At 34.2% G+C, this 25,766-nt stretch overlaps 1 protein-coding gene across 3 annotated transcripts in view; it reads left to right on the forward strand.

The window, feature by feature from the left end:
* The window catches only part of LOC149772904 (meiotic recombination protein REC114-like), a 35,563-nt gene extending 21,093 nt beyond the window's left edge, over window positions 1–14,470 (forward strand). For 2 of the 3 annotated variants that reach the window (XM_089947106.1, XM_089947105.1), the window contains exons 4-7: window positions 1,320–1,400; window positions 2,829–2,960; window positions 4,836–4,904; window positions 6,584–7,409. In XM_089947106.1, the coding sequence (XP_089803232.1) occupies window positions 1,320–1,400; window positions 2,829–2,960; window positions 4,836–4,904; window positions 6,584–6,757 (456 nt within the window). In that variant the 3' untranslated portion in view covers window positions 6,758–7,409. Of the gene's footprint in view, window positions 1–1,319; window positions 1,401–2,828; window positions 2,961–4,835; window positions 4,905–6,583; window positions 7,410–13,675 lie in introns of those variants that run through there. The other variant, XM_089947107.1, reaches the window with a different exon arrangement.
* Window positions 14,471–25,766: the final 11,296 nt, after the last annotated feature.

Raw genomic sequence — 25,766 nt, forward strand, 5'->3', positions numbered from 1 at the left:
CAAAATTGCATAAATATATACCCTGGATAAAAAAAATGTTTTCCCTAAGCTCTGAATTCAGCTTGCAACACCTTTGACTAAAAACATAAATTGTTTACTAACTTCTCAATTCAACTTCTGAGCTGTGGTGGGCTAGTGGTTTTGTGTGTCAGTCTCATGAGCAGAAAGGCATCAGTTCAAATTGTCCCTGGGCAAAACACTACACTCCAGCACTATGAGTGCAGTATTAACTCTCATTTTCAAATGTGATGCTAAATCCCAATCAATCAAAAATATCAAGCTGAATTCAAAATAAAAAGAACCCTAAAACTATGACACTGACATCTGGATGTTTTAAAACACATTTTGTACATGTTACTGGTAGAGTGATGAATAACACACAAACCACAATTACAGTTTGGAAATGAATTGTATGAACATTCAGTTTAAGTATTTTACAGTTTGTGTGTGTGTGTGTGTTTTTATATATGTACATATGTATGGAATGTATGATGACTTTCCATAAATTCTCCACAGATATGGTGGTTGTTTGGAGAGTAAGTTGAACTTTGAGAGGTATGATCCAGATGGTGTCATTGCCACTTGCCTGTTGATTCATCCAGCATAGCTGTGATCCATTATACTTAATTTGTTGTTTTCATTTAGAAAATAGCCTGCCTTGGTCAAGCTGGTCACCACTGCAATGTGCTGGTGTACCTGTTTTAATTTTTCCTAAGCAGAAGACAAAATAATTTCTGATGTCATCAATTGTTATATTTCCATGAATGCAAGTATAAAATAACACTAACATGTAAAAAAAAAATGAAGATAATTACCAAATTATGAATATATTGTTTCAAAACATTTTAAACAAGATGTTCAGTCAAGTTCAGTTGTTGCCCTTTTAAAATAAACAAAATTACAAATGGACAGTATGTTTTATTTTTCACAAAGACTGAAATTTTGCAACCCATTTTGTATACCTTGATCTATGATTCACTTAGAAAGAAAAGAAGTGTTCTTTTCAAATGATCTAATGATGCATTCTACAGAACTAGCATTGTAATATAAAATATCTGTATAAAATCATTTTAATGGATTTTGACACTATAACACTTTGTATGTCATATTTCTATTAAATTCCAGACCCCATTATCCAAATGTGTGAATTATTTAGACATACATCTTATATATAATTGTCAGTCATACATAAGAAAGATTGTCAATGCTAAGTACAATTCTTACTCAGATATATTGTTTCAAATGATATTTGATCAGTAAAGCTTAGATTGAGGTAAGCTATTTAAACTGATTCCTATTTCTAATGTTGACTGATTCAGGAGACCCTGGACATGTCAGAAGCATCAACATTGAGGGGGGTCTGTCGAGGTAGCAGCATGTTAATCATCAGTAGATTGAAGGTAAGTTGCAACCTATATGATCTCTGTGTTTGTCTGTCTGTCTGTATAGATCTCTATGTAAATATATATGTGTGCATGCATATATGTATGTATGTATGTATGTATGTATGGATGAATGTATGTATGTATGTATGTATGTATGTATGTATGTATGTATGTATGTAGATCAAAACATACTGTAATAAATTTTGATGTATATGCATTTGTTTATAGAACTCCATTGTAAGGATTTCTTAGAATTTTGTGATTACTTCTTTGATTATGGGAGGTCAGTATTGGGGATATAGTCCTCAAACTGAACAATGAACTGATTACTAGGAGAAAAGATCACTGATTACTTGTTCCATTAATGGAACTCGGTCCTGTGGAAATATATCTTAGCCTGAAATAATTAGCCAGTTACTAGGACCAAACATAACGGAGTGAAGTGTTAGTGAGTTTCCATGATGTCACGGTTCACTTTTGGTGAATTCAGGTCAGAGCCGCATGAGTGTCCCTGGAGTTCAGTAGTTCCTTTTAAATCTAATTGTGTCAATGGATTGTTTGACTCCAGGTAAAGTATTTATGATTGGAGATTAGTCAGTTATACAATGGAATAAATGAGAAAGAACTGTTCCTTCATCGGCAGGTGGTGTTTATTGTTGCAGTAGTGGTAAATATGTTGCAGAGTTTCCTGTGAAATATGGCTTAAAAAAACGATTTGGCTGGCCTAAGGTGGTGACATAAAAATAGTTCCCTGCATTAGGTGGGTGAGTTGTATGGTTGCATGATGTGAAGTACTGGCTGTACGTTATGGAAAGTTAATGAAGAGAAACCATGCAAATATGCGGTTGACAGACAATTGGGAAGTTGTGAGATTTATGGCCCTGTATTACCATATATACTCGCGTATAAGCCCGTTCGTGTATAAGCCGACCCCCAAACTGAACAGGGATAAACACTAAAAAGTGCATGACCCACATATAAGCTGACCTACAATTCTGAGACCCTAAAGATGCATGAGGTAAGTTCTAAATGCATTTAGTTGGCAAACTTATAGTTAAAAAAAATTACATGTATACTTATCTCGAGGTTGGCATGCATGATTACTAAAAAGAAATGGTATAAACTTGTTTGAAAAGTAATTTATTTAATTTTCTGTTTTCTTATTGTTTCTGCCTAATTTAGATTTATGTATAATTTGATCGAACAATGACAAGAATTTAGCAATCACAAGTTGCTGTAACACTACCTCTCCCTTTTGACTTGATTATTGTTTTTTATGTTTGTTGTCTTTGATGACCTGCTATCTGTTGCAACCTCTACAACAGTTGTTAATATCACTACTTGTAAATTTTCCTCCACTATACCATCATCACTCTACTGTTGTTTTTACCTATGGTTATTCTCTGCTTCTTCTATTAGTATTACTATTACAACCCATTTTAGACACATACCCGGAGGTTCCGAGTGAAGTTTAAAGACCACGAGAATTTGACAGCAGTAGAAACCTGCAACAAAGTGGCCAACATTCTTTCCAAATACTTTCCTCTGAAGATTTCCAGCATAGAAAAGGACATGGTAAGTTTACTTTTTGAAGATTAGCTGTTAAGAGCTTTTGTTTGTATTTTTAAACTGTAATGACTTTTATTGAGGAGTTAAAATTACAGTCTAATCCAGAGGCTGGTTTTTTAATAAAGAGTTTGAAAATAGTACAGATGAGCAGTCATTCTTTACCTTTATCTGTTTATACATTATTCCCGAATTTTTACAGCATTATATTTTATCTTGCAGTACCACACAATTGCATTTGTTTGGAGAATGTATGCCTTCCTAAAGATTTGTTGTGCATTTTCCTTATGTTTAATTGCCACAATATAACCTTTATTGTGCTAAAATGCCATTAAACTCAATTAGACACATACCTAACTTTACTGACTTTTAATTGCCACTGTCATGATTGTGCTAACATGCCATTAAACTCAATTACACACATACCTAACTTTCCTGACTTTTAATTGCCACCATCATGATTGTGCTAACATGCCATTAAACTCAAATACAAGCATACATAACGTTCTTTTAAAAGTAAAGAAACACAGAATATGAATTGACATGTGTAAGTTTCTCTCAGAATACCTCATCAGATTTGTTTTGAACCTGCCATGTATGAACAGTTAGAACTTTCATCTAGATAGAATGATTAAAACTTGATACTATGCAATAGAACAGAACAAACAAATAAGCAAGCAGAGAAAAGGGAATTTCAAGTAAATAATATTATATACTGTGACATCATGTTCATAGCTGCTATTAATAGTGCATCTGGATAAAGGTCAAAATAATGTGCAAGGTCAGTTTTACACTGTCATCAAGACAGAATCATAATTAATTGAAAGAGTTATTTCCCTTTCTTCAGTTATTGTCACTATTACTGACTAAGAAAAACATAAGCTGAATGAGATTAATTATTCTTTAAAGCATTAAAAAAGCACCTTAGATTAACTTTTAAATCAATGAAATACTCATCTCTTTAAGCATGAGATTAATTATTCTTTAGATCATTAAAAAAGCACCTTAGATTAACTTTTAAATCAATGAAATACTCATCTCTTTAAGCATGAGCAGGTCAAAAGATGATATATTTGACCAATTTTCATTGTTTTCTCTAAGATTGTATAAGTTAATTAGTTAACAGTGATCTGGAAATTGTTTTCATATGAAGTTGGCTTCATACTAATTGATTTGCACTAGCTGGAAATAAATACAAAGATGATGAAGACTGACTTGCACACGGTTTTATTTATTGCATTTCCCAGTTACCTCTTGATCAAACATGAACAAAATACTGTTTCCACTGTTTTGTAACATTTGAAATGTTTAGTCATTAAGATATTAGACAACCGCTCTGGTGGCCTAGTGGTTAGAGCATCTGCCTCAGATGTGGGAGGTCATGGGTTTAATGCCTGGTTGAGTCATACCAAAGACTTACAAAAAATGGTACTAACAACTGCTTTGCTTGGTGCTCAGCATTAAAAGGTTAGTGTTAGGACTGGTTGGCCTGGTGTCAGGATAATGTGACTGGATGAGACATCATGCTACATGTCTGTGGCATGATGCCCCAGTACTAGACATCACTATAAACTGTCACGCTGCAGACATCATACCGATATGACTGATTTTTTTTTAAAGCTACATTAAAAATCCAAATGACACACAAGATAGTAGACTGCAAGTACATGTTTACATGCTACCACGGGATGTTTAAATATATCATTCTGTCTTTCTGGCATTAGTGGAATGATCTTTTTTGTGAAATTAAAGATGTAACTTGATGGAGCATGAGTTTTCATAACCCTTTCAGTATTTTCAATGGGTACACTTATTTTTAAGTTTCTGAAATTTATAACCTATATAATATTTTCAGAAGGTATGCTTATTATTATTATTTTGAAGTTTCAGAGAAAGGAGACCTCTGTGAGTCAAACATTGACAGGTGAAGTGACACTTGGTCAGATCTCACAGGTATGTGGACCCAGTTAGCAACTTTAAGGAAAAAGGTTAAAAATGATATTATAATTTTCATGCAACCAGTCATGTGACAATCGTGGAATTCCTGGTACATTTTGAAGAGTTGATTTTATAGTATTCATTATACATGTATATCTTTAAACTGACTCTGTCAATATTAGTAGATTGCTTTACTGCCAGTTTAGACCATTGGACAACAAGGTGTGACTCCTTTTGAATTGCCATCAAAGTGTTTTTCCTTTGCTTGTTGTTGTAAAGATAAGTCAACAGATTATAAATTAAAATCCCACATTGCTGTTTCAGCTCTTAAAGCTTCTCTGAAAGTCTTTTTAAACACTTTGGAGAATTAGATAAATACATGAAAAGACAATTCTGCAAGATTCTTTCATAAATCATCTTGTGGTGACAGTGATATTTCTGGAAGTGAGAGTGCTACCAGGGGAATAGCTTGTGATTTTATTTTTGAACACTGCTATTTTACTAACGCTACAAACTTGTTGAAATTTGTTGATGTTTAAATAAGGCCACAAAGGTTCATGAAATTAATTGTTATTTTACTAAAGCCACACAGGTACATGAAATTCATTGTTATTTTACTAAGGCTGCAAAGATACATGAAATTCATTGTTATTTTACGAAAGCTACACAGGTACATGAAATCATTGTTATTTTACTAAGGCTGGAAAGATACATTAAATTCATGCTATTTTATTAAAGCCACACAGATACATCAAATTCATGCTATTTTACTAAAACCACACATATACTTGAAATTCATGCTATTTTACTAAAGCCACACAGATTCATGAAATTCATTGATATTTTACTAAGGCCACAAAAGGTACATGGAATTTATTGCTATTTTACTAAAGCCACAAAGGTTAATGAAATTCATTCTATTTTACTAAAGCCACAAAGGTACATGAAATTCGTGCTATTTCACTAATGCCACAAAGGTACATAAAATTCGTGCAATTTCACTAATGCCTCAAATGTACATGAAATTTATTCATATTTTATTAAAGCCATAAAGGTACATGAAATTCATGCTAATTTGCTAAAGCCACAAAAGGTACATGAAATTCATTTCTATCTAAATAAGGCCACAAAGATATGTGAAATTCATGGTTGTTTTACTAAAGTCCCAAAGGTAAATTCATTGCTATATTTATGAAGGTCTAATTCAACAGCACATTAGCAATAATTCTGAAGATTTCAGTTTAAAAAATTCTGCAATTGATGGTTGGTAGTATTTTAAGAGAGGATGAAGAATTATACCAGACAATAAACCTAATGTTTTGACAGCCCCATATCATGACTCTAGTATTTATATTTAAGCTCATAGTGGTTAGACATGTTAGTAAAGACACAGTCTTTGCCATTTTAAATTATTGTTGTCATGATAGAATATATACTTTGCCTTATGGAAGATGTATGTGAGACTGACATTCATACTGAAATCTAAATTGACCTAATTACATAACTAGTTCATTGGTTTTATGAAATTAGTCTGTGCTATTTGAAAGTTCTTGAGTACAAGGATTTGATACAGTGTTTCTTAGAACTTAAAAGGCACAATGAAATTGATAAGGTTACCATTTGGTTGAAAGAAAAAGACATTATATAGTGTAGGTATTAATTAAATAATTAATTAATGTATTTTTGTGCAATAGGTGTTAACTAAGAAGGGACCTGGAAGTTTACCAATGGCCTACAATACAATCCGCTTGACACAGCCTGCCAACATAGATTCCATTGTTAGACTTTGCCTGGCTGACCCATCTTTTCCAGCATTTGTAGAATCAGTAGAAAAGACCCTTCTGGACATACAGGGGGAATGCAAATAAAATGTTGTCTACACTGGATTCTAATATTCTTTTGTTCATACAGCACATGTGTCTGTTTCATATGATGCTCTGGTTTGTCCTTTGCTCATTTCATATGACCCATGACAAACTAATCTTCGGATTGTAGTTGAATTAGCTTATAAATATTACTGGTACAGAGCACTTGGTTCTGGTTTGAATTACGTATATGAAGGTCATAAAAATGGAGCATTAGTCACATTTTCTGCTATTATATTAAATAATAGTGAATGTTATTGCAGTAAATAAGCCAAGCATTTATAAACTAATATTGTTCAAGTTTTTCTTTTCATCTTACCAGTCCTCCATAGTGAATTTATTTTTGTGGATATCAGTTTTCATTGAAATCAGCAAACAGAGCCATTTTAATTGGTACCTAAGCTCATCAGTTAGAGCAGGAGTCCTTAGTTCAACAGTATATACATATGGATCATTGTTCTTCAGTTCTTTTCCAATTGAGGTTATTTAGCAAATATAAAATCAGCAAATGTTTCCTTCAAGGATATTTTTGATTTGATGACACAATTTTGAATAATAAGATGTAGATTAAATACAAATTGTTTTATAATGTTCTTGTTTCAAACACAGGTTGTTTTATTTTGTTCTTGTGTTAAATACAAGTTGTTTTATTTTGTTCTTGTGTTGCTTTTTTTAGTTCTTATTGCCAGTTTTTTGAAGAAGACAAAAGCAAGTCATTATGGTTGTTTCACTAGTGCTGATTGAAAAAGTAGGTTTTTATGCACAGGAATAATATTTTGTGTTTTGGAGATAAATAGACAATTTTTCTGGGATAAACTTTTCTGGGGCCATACACTAAAAAGCCAAAAATTCTAAAATGCCAGTTTACAAACTCACCTGATGATAACATCAAGTGAGCTTATGCTATTGTGTCCCATGCAAGTCTAGTTGGCCTTCCTATGCAGACTTTATATATTTGCCTTTTTATGTTAGCTTTTCTATGATGGCCTTCCTATGCTGGCCTTCCTATGCTGGCCTTCCTATGCTGGCCTTCTATGCTGGCCATCCTATGCTGGCCTTCTATGCTGGCCTTCCTATGTTGACAATAAATAAAATAGCAATTTTGACTTTCTTTAAAAACAAAATCTCCCCCTACCCCCAGCAGCAAGCAAGAGAAACTCAAAACCATTTCAAACAAATTGGGCAGAATGCAATCTGACAATAAGCCTTTTACATTTTTTATACATAACGTGCCACTGTAAAATCAAGTGTGGCCTTTATTGCTAATAACTGCTTCGTAGAATTTGACTAGATGTAACAAAATGCATCTTAGCAATAAAGCCTTCAGATATTTTTATTTTACAAATGGTTCTTATCCATCATCAAACATGGCTGTCATTGCTCAAAGTGGAAAGAAAAAACTTTTGAAACCCCTTTTACAAAAAAGAGCAACTACAAGCAGATTTTGATTACATGTGACAGAAGGTCTTTCAACTGTGTACAGTTTATACTGAGTTTTTGACTACATTTAACAGAAGGCCTTTCAACTGTGTACAGTTATACTGAGTTTTTGACTACATTTAACAGAAGGCCTTTCAACTGTGTACAGTTTATACTGAGTTTTTGACTACATTTAACAGAAGGCCTTTCAACTGTGTACAGTTTATACTGAGTTTTTGACTACATTTAACAGAAGGCCTTTCAACTGTATACAGTTTATACTGAGTTTTTGACTACATTTAACAGAAGGCTTTTCAACTGTGTACAGTTTATACTGAGTTTTTGACGACATTTGACCGAAAGCTTTTAAACTGTGTACAGTTTATACTGAGTATTTGACTACATGTGACAGAAAGCCTTTCAACTGTGTACAGTTTATACTGAGTTTTTGACTACATTTAACAGAAGGCTTTTCAACTGTGTACAGTTTATACTGAGTTTTTGACTACATTTGACCAAAAGCTTTTCAACTGTGTACAGTTTATACTAAGTATTTGACTACATGTGACAGAAGGCCTTTCAACTGTGTACAGTTTATACTGAGTTTTTGACTACATTTAACAGAAGGCTTTTCAACTGTGTACAGTTTATACTGAGTATTTGTCCAATATGGCTATTGCAACTTAGCGTAGAAAAACCAATTTAAATGTATCGCACATAATTTGAATAAAATTTGCTGAAAAGCATTATAGCACAAAAGCCTTTCAGGTTTCATTTGATAATGACCCCCCCCCATCAAATATTGTTGTCATTACTAAAAACTTGGAAAGCATTATAATGATTTCTTTAAAGTGATGGAACATAATTCTAGCAATGTTGTTAGTAGAAATTTAAATGTGATGGTCTTTCACAGATGAACCTGGTCCACTATTCACAACAAATATTACTAAAAATAGAAATTTTATCTATAAAAAAACCCAACAAATTTGACAGACAGTTGAAATATTGCAGAAAGCATTCTGGCATAAAACCTTTCAAGTCTGCACAGCAGATACTGATCCATCATTCAGTCAGATTTGATCTTGTAAATGTCAGAAAGTGCCTTACGAACCCAGATTTACTGACTAACTGCCATTGCGTTTGGTTCCAAGGAAGATATTGGCCAGGTGAGTGATCTTTGTCCCACTGGGGCCTATTGTTTTTAGTGGATTTAATTACACTTGAAACAGAGAGAGGGAGTGATGAAACTAAATTAACTCCCTGATGAAATATTTTTGATTTTACAGCACTTCTAACTGACAAGCCCAGTTTGGACCAAGATGTTGATCCTGCTGAAATTGAAATTATTTATGCTCAGCTTGTATAGTTACTAGATTTTATACTCAGTTTGTATAGTTACTAGATTTTATACTCAGTTTGTATAGTTACTAAATTTTATACTCAGTTTGTATAGTTACTAGAATTTATACTCAGCTTGTATAGTTAGTAGATTTTATACTCAGCTTGTATAGTTATTAGATTTTATACTCAGCTTGTATAGTTACTGGATTTTATACTCAGCTTGTATAGTTACTTGATTTTATACTCAGCTTGTATAGTTACTGGATTCTATACTCAGCTTGTATAGTTACTAAAACTATTGCAGTAAGAGCGGGGCCCAGAGTGGCCGAGTGGTCTAAAGCGCTATCCGTTATGGATCACTGCCATCTCACCTCTGTGTGGGTTCGAGTCTTGGATTCAGCCAATGTGGATAGGTGAGAAAGCTTGCCAGTAGCTTCTTGTAGGTCGGTGGTTCTTCCCAGGGTTTTCCCTGGTTCTTCCTCCACCAATAATGCTGGTCGCCATGTATAGCCTATTGTGTGCTGAAAAATGGCGTTAAAACCTACAACAGCAACAGCAGCAGCAGTAAGAGCTTTTGTGAATGATGTTGATCAGGAAATTATTGTTTTAGCTGACACATTTACTGGTCAGTCTGTTGGTGAGTTCACTTTTGCTCCTGCAATTAATGAATCAAAAGGTACTGATAATAGTGATCCTCTTTTTGCTACTCATTCTCTTTGACCTAATCAGGATGACAAAAGACATTCGCTCACTGTCAAACAGGAAAAAGATCCTGTTATCTTCTGTTTGTGAAGATGCAAGAACTAATCTGCACTCTACTCAGTTAAACCTAAAATGATGGCACAACAGAAATACAAAGGAAAGGAGTTTTCAGCCTGGTGACAGAATTATGACTCTCTTGCACATACCTCAAAAACCTGTTCAGGCTATATATTGTGGTCCATATACAGTTGAACAGAAAGATTGTGACTTAAATTATATCATTAACACTGCTGTAAATCAAAAACAGAAATAGTGTGACTTAAATTATATCATTAACACTCCTGTAAATCAAAAACAAAGATTGTGACTTAAATTGTATCATTAACACTCCTGGAAATAAAAAACAAAGATTGTGACTTAAATTATATCATTAACACTCCTGTAAATAAAAAACAGAAAGAGTGACTTAAATTATATCATTAACACTCCTGGAAATAAAAAAACTGAAACCCTTTGACTTAAATTATAACATTAACACTCCTGGTAATCAAAAAAGGTAAGGTTTTCACTCAAATTATATCATTAACACTCCTGTAAATAAAAAACAGAAATAGTGTGACCTAAATTATATCATGAACACTCCTGTAAATGAAAAACAGAAAGAGTGACTTAAATTATATCATTAACACTCCTGGAAATAAAAAAACTGAAACCCTTTGACTTAAATTATAACATTAACACTCCTGGTAATCAAAAAAGGTAAGGTTTTCACTCAAATTATATCATTAACACTCCTGTAAATAAAAAACAGAAATAGTGTGACCTAAATTATATCATGAACACTCCTGTAAATGAAAAACAGAAAGAGTGACTTAAATTATATCATTAACACTCCTGGAAATAAAAAAACTGAAACCCTTTGACTTAAATTATAACATTAACACTCCTGGTAATCAAAAAAGGTAAGGTTTTCACTCAAATTATATCATTAACACTCCTGTAAATCAAAAACAGAAATAGTGTGACCTAAATTATATCATTAACACTCCTGTAAGTGAAAAACAGAAAGAGTGACTTAAATTATATCATTAACACTCCTTGAAATAAAAAAACTGAAAGCCTTTGACTTAAATTATAACATTAACACTCCTGGTAATCAAAAAAGGTAAGATTTTTACTTAATTATATCATTAACACTCCTGTAAAAAAAACAACAGAAAGAGTGATTTAAATTATATCATTAACACTCCTGGTAATCAAAAACAGAAAGAGTGACTTAAATTATATCATTAACACTCCTGGCAATCAACAACAGAAAGAGTGTGACTTAATTATGTCATTAACACTCCTGGAAATCAAAAACAGAAGTAGAGTGACTTAAATTATATCATCAACACTCCTGTAAATCAAAAACAGAAAGATTTTGACTTATATCATGAACACTCCTGGAAATCAAAAACCTGAAACCCTTTGACTTAAATTATAACATTAACACTCATGGTAATCAAAAAAGGTAAGATTTTTACTTAAATTATATCATTAACACTCCTGTAAATAAAAAACAGAAAGAGTGACTTAAATTATATCATTTACACTCCTGGGAATCAAAAACAGAAATAGTGTGACCTAAATTATATCATTAACACTCCTGTAAGTGAAAAACAGAAAGAGTGACTTAAATTATATCATTAACACTCCTGGAAATAAAAAAACTGAAACCCTTTGACTTAAATTATAACATTAACACTCCTGGTAATCAAAAAAGGTAAGATTTTTACTTAAATTATATCATTAACACTCCTGTAAATAAAAAAACAGAAAGAGTGACTTAAATTGTATCATTAACACTCCAGGTAATCAAAAACAGAAAGAGTGACTTAAATTATATCATTAACACTCCTGTAAATAAAAAACAGAAAGAGTATGACTTAAATTATAACATTAACACTCATGGTAATCAAAAACAGAAAGAGTGTGACTTTAATTATATCATTAACACTCCTGGAAATAAAGAAAACAGAAAGTTTTTGACTTAAATTATATCATTAACACTCCTGGTTATCAAAAACGGTAAGATTTTTGCTTAAATTATATCATTAACACTCTTGGTAATAAAAACAGAAAGATTGTGAATTAAATTATATCATTAACACTCCTGGAAATAAAAAAACAGAAAGAGTGACTTAAATTACATCATTAACACTCCTGGAAATAAAAAAACAGAAAGTTTTTGACTTAAATTATATCATTAACACTCCTGGTTATCAAAAACGGTAAGATTTTTACTTAAATTATATCATTAACACTCTTGGTAATAAAAAACAGAAAGAGTGTGACTTAAATTATATCATTAACACTCCTGGAAATCAAAAACAGAAATAGCGTGACTTAAATTATATCATTAACACTCCTGGTAATCAAAAACGGTAAGATTTTTACTTAAATTATATCATTAACACTCTTGGTAATAAAAAACAAAGAACTTTGCCATATAAATCTGAGAAATAAGTATGTTGATAGAGATAGCCCTGTTAATCATTCAGTTTTGTTGTACCTGTCCCACACAGTGAAAAATTAAGGGATGGAGTGCAATCGGACTGCAATGACTTCAGTGTAACCATGTTTCGGAATTCAAAAAATATGAGTAATCTAAAGTAGAAATTTTCACATCTGCAGCCTCAAGAAAAGTGTGAACTGAAATAACTATTATTTGAAAATGAACACTTTTTTCCAGATGTTCAAACATGAACAAATAAAATATAACATGATGCCAAAGTTATAGATTCTACACCTGTGACAAAGCATCCTTACATGATTCCTCGGAATATTAACTTGAAAATGATTTCCTAGAACCAAGTGAAAGTCACGGGAATTCATAATGTATTTTTGCGCCTAAACCAGATAATATGTTCTGCATGTGCACCTATTGTATAAAAGTGAACAGTGTCACCAAAACATTTATTTCCAATGCAAAGAATCGATGAGGCCATTGAGAAAATTTGGAATGCAAAATATGTCACCTAGTTTTACTTTTTGAAAGGTTTCTGGCAAATTTCACTCGTGGAAAGGGCAAAGGAAATTTTCGGGATCTGTAACTCCAGATGGACTTTATCAATATAAAGTAATACTTTTTAGTATGAACGGCTGTGCCTTGTGGATTTTACATTTCTATAATATATTGTGGGACACCGTTAAGTTAAACTTTAGAAGATAAGGTTAAGGCCATCTCTGAACTCTCTGTGCTTTTCAGAAAAGAGCAACTGATGCGATTTTTTTTGGGGTATAGCTGCATATTATCAGAAATTTTATTCCAATGTTTCCGTAGTTGCCAAACCTCAGTCTAATTTAAATGTTGAGTAAGAAAACCAAGTTTCATTGGTCTGAAAAATGCCAGGAGGCTTTTGATAAATTGAAGTTCATGCTTAAGAGTGCACCAGTTGTTTTTATTCCATATTTCAGGGAATCATCTGAAATGTATGTTGATGCAAGTGATGTAGGGACTGATGGAGTATTGATTCAAGAGGATAAAAATGGCGTGGATCAACCAGTGTGATATTTTTTATAAAACGCCAAATGCCAAAGAAATTATTTCACGATCGACAAGGAAATTTTGGTATTGATAATGGTTTTGTCTTACTAATCATCACGGCCAAGAAAAGCCCAGACTGCGGGAAGCATGTCCCAAAATTTATTGTATTGCTAATTTCCACTTTCTATGGTCCTAGCACGCAAATGCTTCTGTCAAACCAAATTGGTGGTATTTCCCACCATAAGATCAGAAATTAAATAATCGGAGTTGACTCACATTAAAAGATCCACATATTCGAGAGAAGCATAAGAAAATAAGATTCAGCCAGTTAAGTCAGGATTCAACCATGACCCAGACGTGACACCAAACAACCAAATGATACGATTTCTCAACAACTGCACAAAAAATGAATGATCATGGGAATGTAGCGTCGTTAAAAAACATTCCAAGTTGTATTGACAGAGGAAAGGGTGTTTCTTTTATTAGTCAGTCAGTCGAAAAGAAGAAATAAATCGCAAATGCGTTTGTGAGTTCATTACCCCAAACTGACTGAGGTATCTAAGGTTGCGAAAACAAGCATTTCTTTCAAGATCTTGGTCAATGCAGGATTATGCATTAAAGACACAATGCACTTATGGCACTAGCCCAACAAGGGCACCAGAAAATAGTTAAAATTAATAGTTGATAATAAATTGAATGAATTAAATATAACCATATTGATTTGATTTTACGAGTATTTTGATTTGGAATGATGGAAACATTGGCATTTTACTGTTAATAATATTGTTTGAGTTTCTCATTTTTTGGGGGGTGGGGGGGAGGGGGCCCCGTAACATTTTCAGTGCTTATGGCCCTGAAAGGCCTTAATCCGTCACAGATCTTGGTGCAACCTAAGATATACGTTTTGCAACAAAGTGTTCTAGATTTTTCCTTTTTGAATGTGCATGTTCGCCCTGCTCGACGAAAGCTCATTATTGTGCAAGACATTGCACTGCTATCGTTATTATACCATTACAACTTCTCTTTCTACATATATGCCCTCGAAAATGCTAATGCAAATACTGGTAGATTTGTGAATGAGAATTTAGCTGACGGAATATATATATATATATATATATATATATATATATATATATATATATATATATATATATATATATATATAATTGGTCCATCTAGCCTCATCGTCTTCGAGTTGTGCTCATGAACATTTTCCCATCACAGGTTTTCGTTTTTCTAGGATACTACGTAAATATTAGTTTAGCTCCGCTCCATTTTGCAGACGAAAAGCTTAAAGATAAAGGTAAAGGATAATAATAGCTCTTCTTTGGAGCGGTCTCACACTTGTATGACTTTTGTTTTACACCCGCCCGTCACAGATTTAAGTATTTGCATATTTACAACCCACTACCCAGCAATTCATATGGCTGGATATGGATATCATTTCCCTCACCCGGTACGAAGCGATTATATGACTACACAAAACAAGCATGTGTGTCCCTGCAGGTTATTGGCCGTGGTGAAAGGTCATCCAGAGTTTGATGGAAATATTTTGCACCCAGGAGTCATTATGCTCTAGAGAGAAAAAGGATAACTTCATATGCGAGTTTGGGTTTTATGATTGATATTAGAAACAGTGATTCAAGAGAGGTATTTAAAAATAATGTAGTCGCAGTCTGTCTAAAAAGTTGTATGTTCTTCTGGTCTGGTTCGTCGTTGTATAAGGTGTTTGCATACAGGTGTCTTTTTTATTGAAATAAAATCATATAGGAAACAATCAATTAAAATCATATAGGAAACAATCAATTAAAATCCTCATCTGCTGACCTATTGTTATCGCAAATTTCTATGTGTCTATTCCGACCCTTTTGCCTCCCCCCCCCCCATAAAAAACACAAAAACAATATAAATAACTGTAAGTTGTTAAAATTTTACGTGATATTGAATCAAAACTTTAAAAATGCTAAGCTTGTTTCGCTGATTGGACAATTAATACTTAAAAATATTACCAAAACGATAGCACTACTAGTAAAATAATTAAATTGGTTTAGTAAAAAAACGCATGGAATTGAACTTATGCAAACGGGAAAATAACCAATATGTTGCACTGAAGTAATAAATTATTTACCAGTAGATGATTTTACAAGGCTGAAATAGAAAATATAATTTTTTGAAAATTCCACCCTCTCTCTCTCTCTCTCATCTATTTATTTTGCTGCTTTCCCACATCATCTTCTTAGACGTAGGTCAATGGCACAAATTTTTGCCAACGTTCTCAAACGGTGGATTTTTTTTTCTTCTTACAGAAAAGAAGACGGTTGAGTTTTTCGAAATAATGAATTCGACATCAGATGTCATCAAACACAATAGTGCCAGCGGATTTGACAAGAAGCGTATTTGTTTGTTTCTTTGCTTGTTGTTTAAATTGTTTTGTTATATAGCTACAAGCCTGGTGCTGAAAGGAAGGTGCTGACGAATATGGTAGATAGATTTTATGCTCTTAGGTTCAAATGAATTATTCATCTTTATGATGCAGCGGCTAGAGAGGGCTGTGGCGAAGCGTGCTCTTTAAATAACGTGTACATGTCAAAGGAAGCGTTTGAAAGTTATATCATTAGATGTGTGTGTTTGATTTGGATTTTTACGTAGCTTTAACAATTTTTCAGTCATATCGCTACGATGTCTGCAGTGTAGCAGTTTATAGTGATGTCTAGCACTGGGGCATCATGCCGCAGACATGTAGCATGATGTCCCACCCAGTCACATTATCCTGACACCAGTCCAACCAGTCCTAACACTAACCTCTTAATGCTGTGCGCCAAGCGAAGCAGCTGTAAGTACCATTTTTGTACGTCTTTGGTATGACTCGGCCGGGGTTCTAACCCATTACCTCCCGCATTGGAGGTGGACGCTCTTACCACTAGGCCACCGGATAGGTATATCATTAGGAGGTTTTACACTGTGGTTTCGAAAGTGCCTACAAGTAGTCGCTATTATCTTCCGTCGTTTTGAGAAGGCGCCATCGCGGAAATGTACGATGTGTTCATAGTATAATAATGTATAAGAAACTCGATCATTGAACATGTTGTTTAGAAAAATATTCCCCATATTTGTATTATTTTCTAAAAATATTCACTGACTATTACAAACTTTTTCTAAAAATACGAAATGCCAATTAAGTGGAAATTCCATGCAACGCAGCAACATTTACTATTGCATACAATGAGTGATATAATTACACACCTTCACATATAATCAATCAGGACAAATGTTTCAGCATGCTTACTGTTTTTGACAAATTAATAATTTTGTGTTACATTTAATAGAATCACAAGTAGAAGCAGACTTGGGGAAGTATACAATAAAAAAAAACACGCATGTCTTTTTCTGCTGCCCCTTTTGTCAAACTGAAGTAATACAAAGTTGCATATTATGACGGACACTTTATCCTAGACTAGATTCCTTCAATCGTACGTTCTATAAAGCCCACAAAGCTAGCAAGATCATAAACAAATTTTTAATTCAAACAATTTAAGTGCGTAATGTTCATACATAACTTAGGCAACGACCAAAAGTCAAAACCAAATATACAATGCAAAGAGTTTTATGTACGAAGTTATATAGTTTCCTTTTACACAAATAAACACAAGCAGTATCTCCCCAATAAACATATAACAGTATCTCCCCAACAATTATTTAACTGTTTCTTCCCAATAAACATTCAACAGTATCTTCCTAATAATCATACAACTGTATCTCCCAAATAAATAGTTGACTGTATCTTCCCAATAAGCATACAAAATTATCTTCCTATAATCGTACAACAGTATCTCCCCAATACACATGCCACAGTGTCATTTTAATAATCATACAACAGTATCATCCTAATAATCATACAACAGTGTCTCCCCATTAAATAGTTAACAGTCTCTTCCCAATAAACATACAACAGTGTCTTTCCAATAAACATACATTATCTGTCCAATAAACATACAAAAGTATCTTCCCAATAAACATACAGAAGTATCTTCCCAATAAACATACAGAAGTATCTTCCCAATAAACATACAACAATATCTTCCCAATAAACATACAACAGAATCTTCCTAATAATCATTCCACAGTGTCCCCCAATAAATAGTTAACAGTATCTTCCCAATAAACATACAACAGTGTCTTTCCAATAAACATACATTATCTGTCCAATAAACATATAAAAGTATCTTCCCAATAAACATACAGAAGTATCTTCCCAATAAACATACAAAAGTATCTTCCCAATAAACATACACCAGAATCTTCCTAATAATCATTTCACAGTGTCCCCCAATAAAGATTTAGCAACATCTTCCCAAGAAGCATACAACATTATGTATAGAAACGGAACTAAAGCAACTGTAATGGCTCGCCATCGCTGATCTATACGCTTTCCAGTGCACGTTCGAAACTCCCGCCTATCAGACCTTATCCCTCCCCCCTCGGAACACCACCCGCGACATATGGAGCAAAATTCCAAATAGGTTACATATATGGAGCGTCACCATGCCGTGGTTGCTTAAATAAACATTTGGTTAGAAGCTGTTTGAAAAGTGTAATTATATTTATTATATCTGATATCTGACCCCCTTCTAGATATCTCCGGAGGTGATGGGGTGATTACGCCATTCTTGCAGGTGGTCACCACAGTGACAATATAACTACAAAGGTTGGAGACATTACACCCAAAGGTTTAGGAAAAGACTTGACAAAGGACAGACATACGGATTAACAGACGAATAAATGGAGGGTATAATAATAATATTCCCTGACTCGTTTTGAAAATGAGCTAAGAAATTTAAGATAAAATCGAAACAAATAGGATACGTGGAAACGTGCCTTTATTAGACCTTGTTCTTTTCAACTATGATCTGTTATATTTCAAGGTTTTAAATGACTCCCTGCGTTTTATACAAAGAGTAAAGTGCACCAGAGTACCTGCTCATCAATGCGCAGTCCCAACTTTTATGTGGTAGATCGTAGCTTTAATTCGGTTTTGGTCTTGTATTTTCGCGCTCATAGAACTAGGCATGAAACAACACAAATATAAAGATGCGACAAATGAAACCTTCTATTTCGTATCCACATGTTTCATTTTAGGTATAATTCCTTGAGTGTTCGTAGACTTCTATATGTTTTATATGATTAAACGAGTGTTCATAGGCTTCTATATGTTTTGTATGATTCCACGAGTGTTCTTAGGCTTCTATATTTTTTGTATGATTCCACGAGTGTTCGTAGGCTTCTATATTTTTTGTATAATTCCACGAGTGATCGTAGGCTTCTATATGTTTTGTATAATTCCACGAGTGTTCGTAGGCTTCTATATGTTTTGAATGATTCCACGTGTTTTATATGATTCCACGAGTGTTCGTAGGCTTCTATATGTTTTGTATGATTCCACGAGTGTTCGTAGGCTTCTATATGTTTTGTATAATTCTGAATTGTCTGTACAGATAGTGAGGTAGTAAATACATCTTTAAAATATATGTTCAGTGATTACGGCGTAGATTTAACCAGGTTGGGAAAATCGGTTGATCCTGATGTCAGCTATGTACAAGGGAATGGCGATATTCTGTTGTTAGTCTAGTATTGGACAAAATAATTGAAGGGCTATTCATTGGTCCGTAAAGGATAATCATTAGCCCGTAAAGGTCAGAAACAGTCAACGACCAGCGCACGTATATTCTCATTTCAAGTTCTATTTTTACCTCAAGGTATGGCGAGTAGCAGTTCTTTCAAGCATGCTGGATGCAGCAAGGCTCCGTTAGTGTAATGAATTGACTCAGATCTTTGCAAAGAAAACGGAGAATGAACAGTGCCGAACTAGTTCTGGACTAACCTAAACGCGTTCGACTCCCAAGAAAACGGAGAATGAACAATGCCAAATTAGTTTTTAAACCAAAACAAACGCTGTCGATTCCCATTGAGTCTTTGTCAAAAGCAAAATTACAAACATGGGAATCAGCAAACATAATCATCGGAGTTCGCACCAATAAGATGCGATATTCAGTTTGAACGAAAAGTTATTTGAATTCAACATTTTCTCATGTGTATATTGTTATTGTTTGTCTTTCATTGCAATTAGGCTTTTAAGGAAGACTCAGCGAGGGTCGAATGAGCATAGGCTAGTCAAAAACGTAGTGTTGCACTTTTATGTAATGTAATGTAATGTAACCTAACCTAACCTAACCCAACCTAACCTAAACGTACCTAGTATCGTATCATGTCGTGTCGTGTCACGTCACGTCACGTCACGTCATATATTATCATATACTGTAAAGACATGGGTACATGCTATTTGTACTTAGTCTACGTTTTTAGATTTGTTAAATTCTATGGATTATTTGCTAAGTATGGGGAGTCGGTTTGGGGAAGATATCTCTTAACCCGAATAATTAGCCAATTTTTTTTAGGCACATGTGTAATGTACAGCATTCACGAGACTGGATTAGTGTCGTAAGACAGAACCACCCATATTTTTTAACATATGGAATTCTTTTGATATTTTTAAGTATAAGCATTAATGGTTTGAGACAGTAATAATTCTTTGTATTGCATATTTGAGTCGTGTTTCGTGCTGAGTGGCTTGATGTACTAATATTCGGCTTAGAAGGTCTGCAGGTGAATCTCATACAAATGTAAAAGAAGATAAATCACGCAGTTGTGAAATTATTTGAGTTTCGTAATATGTAGTCATAAGGTGATGACAGGAGCATTTAAAATCATTTCAGTTGGTAACGACTGTTGTCTCGAGGTTCTGGGAAATATGGGAAACGTGGAGTGTCAAATCCAGGCTTACGTAGATGTTTCATTTTTTCGATTGTGAGACAACTTGCGTGTGCAACAAGAACACTTTTCTGGTGCGACCTTGTACAGCTTCTAATATTTTTTGTTTCTATTATTTTTCATTTTTAAAACTTGAGTCAGGCGATTCGACATGTCAAATGAAAGGAGCAAAAGTCCTCTATGAATTTAAATACGTCATTTGCAGTTCGCTTCGTACCCAGTAACATTGATGGCACGACTGGTCTGTTTCTTTGTTTCAATTTCCGTTTAAATGTGAGCAGATATAATACTTTATGAGCAGATGCTTTTACTTATTGGTTATACTTTGGATGCTTAAATGAGTATGCTTTTAATGAGGACGAACAGATCTGCTTTATAAGAGTTGCTTTCTTTTGTCTGTTATTTGTTACAAGAGTAAAGTTGAACTTCACTTTCACTTAGAAAAGACGTGATTATAATCTCTCAAGGATGAATTAAAATGATCAACATGAGTTCGCATGGAGTTCCTTCCCATGAATAGATCGTTTCTTGTGTTTAATCAACAAAATAAGAATCGTACTAAGACTTTGCAGCTTACCCCCACCCCGGCTCTAATTTTAGTAACCTAAAAACGTGACATTTTTGTACTATTAGTTTCCCAAAACTGTGGAGTTTTGACAAAAGGCCTCATCCCATATGAGCATGTTTTTGAAAAGCAATCACTAGCAGACAAAATTGATCGAACACTAATAAATATTTTATATTGCAACATAAAACAAAAGAACTGGGTGTGATTTATCATAATTCTATCGTATGGTTAATATTATGACCACCGGTTGCAGAATGCGTGCTTGACGATACGCCAATACCGTGGGCTGTACAGGGGCGACCGTTACCGTCAATACCACCTATTGCCGGGAAGCGTAAGAAGCTTATTGACACTTATTCAGATGTTCAGTTCCTTATGACTCTACTCGTTTGAGAACGAGAATTTTGACGAAAATGTACATGCATTCTTGGGAAGGTCTGAAGATTTGGGTTTAGTGACTTTTAAGGATGGAGCAACTGACGGCAAAAGATCTGAAACACTTCCCAAGTTCTGGGGAGGTGATTAGTTCGTTAGGCCGATAAGCTTGTAAAAACCATGAACACCTTTGTCACAGAGAGCTTTGACATATTAAGAACAATCATTTTTAAGGGCAATTTCGGTCGAGAGCTCCACCGAAGTAAAAGATGAGGCAGACAGACAGACATCAAGATCGCAATCCAGACAAATCGAGTTCGGGATGTTAAAACCTTCCTTGGAAGCTCGCTTCTTGTCTCATAAGCATGACAAGGCGGAGCTTTGAAAACGTGCTAAAAGAGAGGGCGACACCATTCCCGGCATAAGCGCAAACCATATAAAGACTTGTTATTGTTACTCTGGCATTTAGTGATTATCCCCCCCACCCGCCCGAGAAAGACCATTTCTCTGGAGCCGATCTGGATGAAGACAGAGACTTGAGATCTGGTGCCATCGCTCTAGCAGATTGCATGAAGGAATACGAATTGGAGTTATACGAGACGCTTTCGTGCGTGCTGGTTTTAGAGAAAGAGTCACTACAAGTCCATAACCAGATGTGAAAACGAGATTACCAACAATAAAACTGTAATCTAGCAGCTCCAAGCGAATGTAGAGCTATTAATGGGAAAACAAAAATGGGCGAATACCCTAAAGAAAGAGAAGACCAGATGATAAAGCGTCCAGTGGTGGAATTGCAGTGATTGAGTGCCTTTCCAATAAGAGTGTACGAAGTCTTTAAGTAAAGATAATGGTCGGCGGAGGAGGAGCGACCAGTGTAAGGAAGGCTCGAAGAAAACAAAATATATAGAAAACCCAAAGCATGTAAGCTATGAGAATGAAGAAGTAGGATTGTATACACAATGATTAGTTAAAGGGATAGAGCTCGCTTTGCTAACGGACAATGGCTCAAATGTTTCTATCATCAGCAAGCTGCGGGATTAAACACGTGGTTGACAAAAAACAAACTCATCACCGTTGATAGTCGACTAATCCGTCCTTCTGTCGACACCACTGAAACTCGTGGTCAAGTTGAATTCTCGACATAATCAAAAGGTGCCAAGGACGACATATTCGTCATAGCTAATATTTCTGCCGATGGAATTCTGGGGTTAGATTTTTCTGTCTGCCATAGAACGACATTAGCATTACTGAACGCACACTTCGAATGCCGGCACTGAATTTTCCGTATTATTTTGCAGAATTTATGAGCTGACATTGTATTATTTTGATTGACAACATAATGGTGATGGAAGAGATGGAAGTTATCGCTCGAGGATGGATGGAGAACGTTGGATGTGTTAGGCTGTTTGTAGATTCATTATTAGAGCCCCTATCGCTGTTTTGTCATAAAAGTAAAATAATTGTCGCACGAACAGTTTAAACGACAAACGGAACAGTGCTAATAAGGTTATCGAATCTGCCTAAAGGTTTAGTAAATATAACGGATTTGTTTAATTTGTCCTGATTCTAGCTTACAAATTTTATCTGAGTTGGGACGTTTACTATATAGTCAGGATCAGGGAGATGAATCTGTTTATTTAGCAGAACCTGATGTGAGATTAACATAATCTTTATTGGAGGAAAAGCGTCTTACAGTGATTGGCCATTACTTTGTGTACTATTCCTTAAATCATGAAGTGTTTAATTCAATGCCACGGTATATAAAACAGGAACTGAGAACAGACGACAGACTGGAAATCGACAATTCAAGGATAAAACGTCTCTCTTATATATATATATATATATATATATATATATATATATATATATATATATATATATATATATATATATATATATATATGTGTGTGTGTGTGTGTGTGTGTGTAATCTCAGAACATGCTATTATGAGTATTGCAAATCATATTTTCTCGTGTGTCCTGTTGGTCTCGATGCTTGATCATGCCTTAAACGTGGTATCGGAGTAAAGTCGCGTAATCAGCTTTTCTGACCATGCTTATATCTTCTTTGAAAATTCGATTATAAAGAATATAGAACCTTCTATTGTAGAAATACTATCCGATGTTTACACCGCCGAGGTTGTAACGGCAACGTTAACAATACACTGGCGGAAATCACAAGTCTAAACATGCAATAAAGAGACCGAGAGAGAGAGAGAGAGCATTCATTATGAGAATTTTTCAGCACCTCAATCATGCCATAACTGGTGAGGTCACACGTATTCTTCAGGCAATATTAATTTACAATTATGTCAAAGAGCGTTAGGTGTTATATTATATGATTTTAAATATGATTGTGAAGGGTCACCTCTGTAAGTGTACCCTTGCTCAAGAAACTATCCAGCCAAGATGTATGCATAATAGAATTCCATACTATCTATATATTTCACTACGAAGGTCTTGGGGTGAAAAATGGATACGATACACAAGGTAAAGGTTAATAAATACTATCAGCTTTGTCAGGATGGGTGTGTTATGGTGTATAGTATGTACTTGATTGAGTAAATAATCTAACCTAGGCATCCGAACTCCAGTCTTTAGTGTTTTCAAATATTTTTCTGTTTGTAAAATGATTCACTACTGTTTAATAAATGCAAGAACAGGATAGAGAGATGTACAAACCTAGGAAAAGAAAACGCTTGAGAAATAGGAACAGAAAATATCCCACTAGTGAAACAAAATGAATTGTAGGTATATATGTAGGCAAGAATCCATTATTATCCATGAAATGCAGAGGTAATAGTACTTAATAAAATCCAAGTGCGGCGACCTATAACATCCTTAGATTCAACCCCGTAAAGAGCATTTTGTTCTACAGCAGCTGTTTCTATACGGCTAAATTAAGAATTGGATGTATGTCTGCGCAGTAATTAACAGAAGAATCATATATTCTTTCGCCGGAAATTTGTTTGGAAAAGAAGAAACTCCAATCTATTAGGACCACCTTGCCTGTTTCTGATATTTGATTAACTAGGACAAAAAAAAGTTCTATCATCGGCAACTTCTAAGTCAATCCTTGTTTCTTATATATCCGAAGTAGTCCGAATGGGAACTATCAAGCTAGATTGACCTAAAAGTTGTGAATGCTGTAAGGGTCATTATTTAATTTCCTGGGCGAAGATCCTGTCAGCGTCATTGAACTGATCCATTATTAAGTCAGTGGAATTTTTAGTGTTTTTGTCTATAAATATTTTGTAGAAACTAGCATGAATCTAGGGACTTTTCCAAACAATAAGCAAGTTCAAGGACATAGTTAATCATATACGGCGGACACTATGATCGATTACTCGTGTTTCTTCGTGCCTTGCTGCAATGGCTCATACTCAGAACACCTGAAGATAATGGTGGGGATGTTGAGCTTTAGACAACTTTCAAATATTTCTATTTTCATATACAGTGTGTCTAAAAACAATCAGAGTTATCGGTCTCTCTTGGAACGTTGCCCACTATGAACATACGGAGCAACTTTTACACACCAGGGAATTAAAGATGAATCACACCTTTGGAAACTACGTTTGGGATCTGTTACTGCAGTTTTTGGCAACTTCATTCTTGATCAGGGTTGCAGTTATGTTGCAAAACAAGATTAAATAAGACAATATAGCAATCGATGGAATTTACTTTTAATTCCTTATTTTGAGAAACTCATTCGACCTCGTTTCTTAAATAATTAATTGCCAGTTTTGAAACTTGGCCAAAGTAATGGTCCAAAGAATGAGAAATTTTGTTTGGGGGGAGGGGCATATAAGAATAAGATGCATTTTTAGTGACCAGTAATGTGTATTTTCGTCTTTGGGAAAAAAAGAAGAAAACAATTTACTGGTATAAAATGTAAACAAGGTATTTTTTCTCCAAATAAGCCATTTTCTGATATTGTGTGTTTTAGATTCACAAAATAAGTAAATAGATAAAAAAAATTATCACATGGTTATTTTCAATTGTTAATATATGCATGCTTATATTATATAAGCAAGATCTGTCTTGATAGTGTTGTTTCAGACGCGAATAAAATATGAAAAGAACCACATATTGTATGGCACCCTATGTATTACTGCGTTCTTAGACAACAGAACCATCATTCCAAAATGGTCATCAAATCTTACAATTCACTTGACCAAGCTACCTGATACGACCCATTAGTGTATATGTTGTATGTACTTGCATTTTATTCTACCTATCAAACTTCTGAGATTT

Source organism: Sinohyriopsis cumingii, unplaced genomic scaffold, assembly GCF_028554795.1.
Source record: "Sinohyriopsis cumingii isolate HCF-2022 unplaced genomic scaffold, ASM2855479v2 utg000974l, whole genome shotgun sequence".
In the NCBI taxonomy this organism is placed as follows: Eukaryota; Metazoa; Mollusca; class Bivalvia; order Unionida; family Unionidae; genus Sinohyriopsis; species Sinohyriopsis cumingii.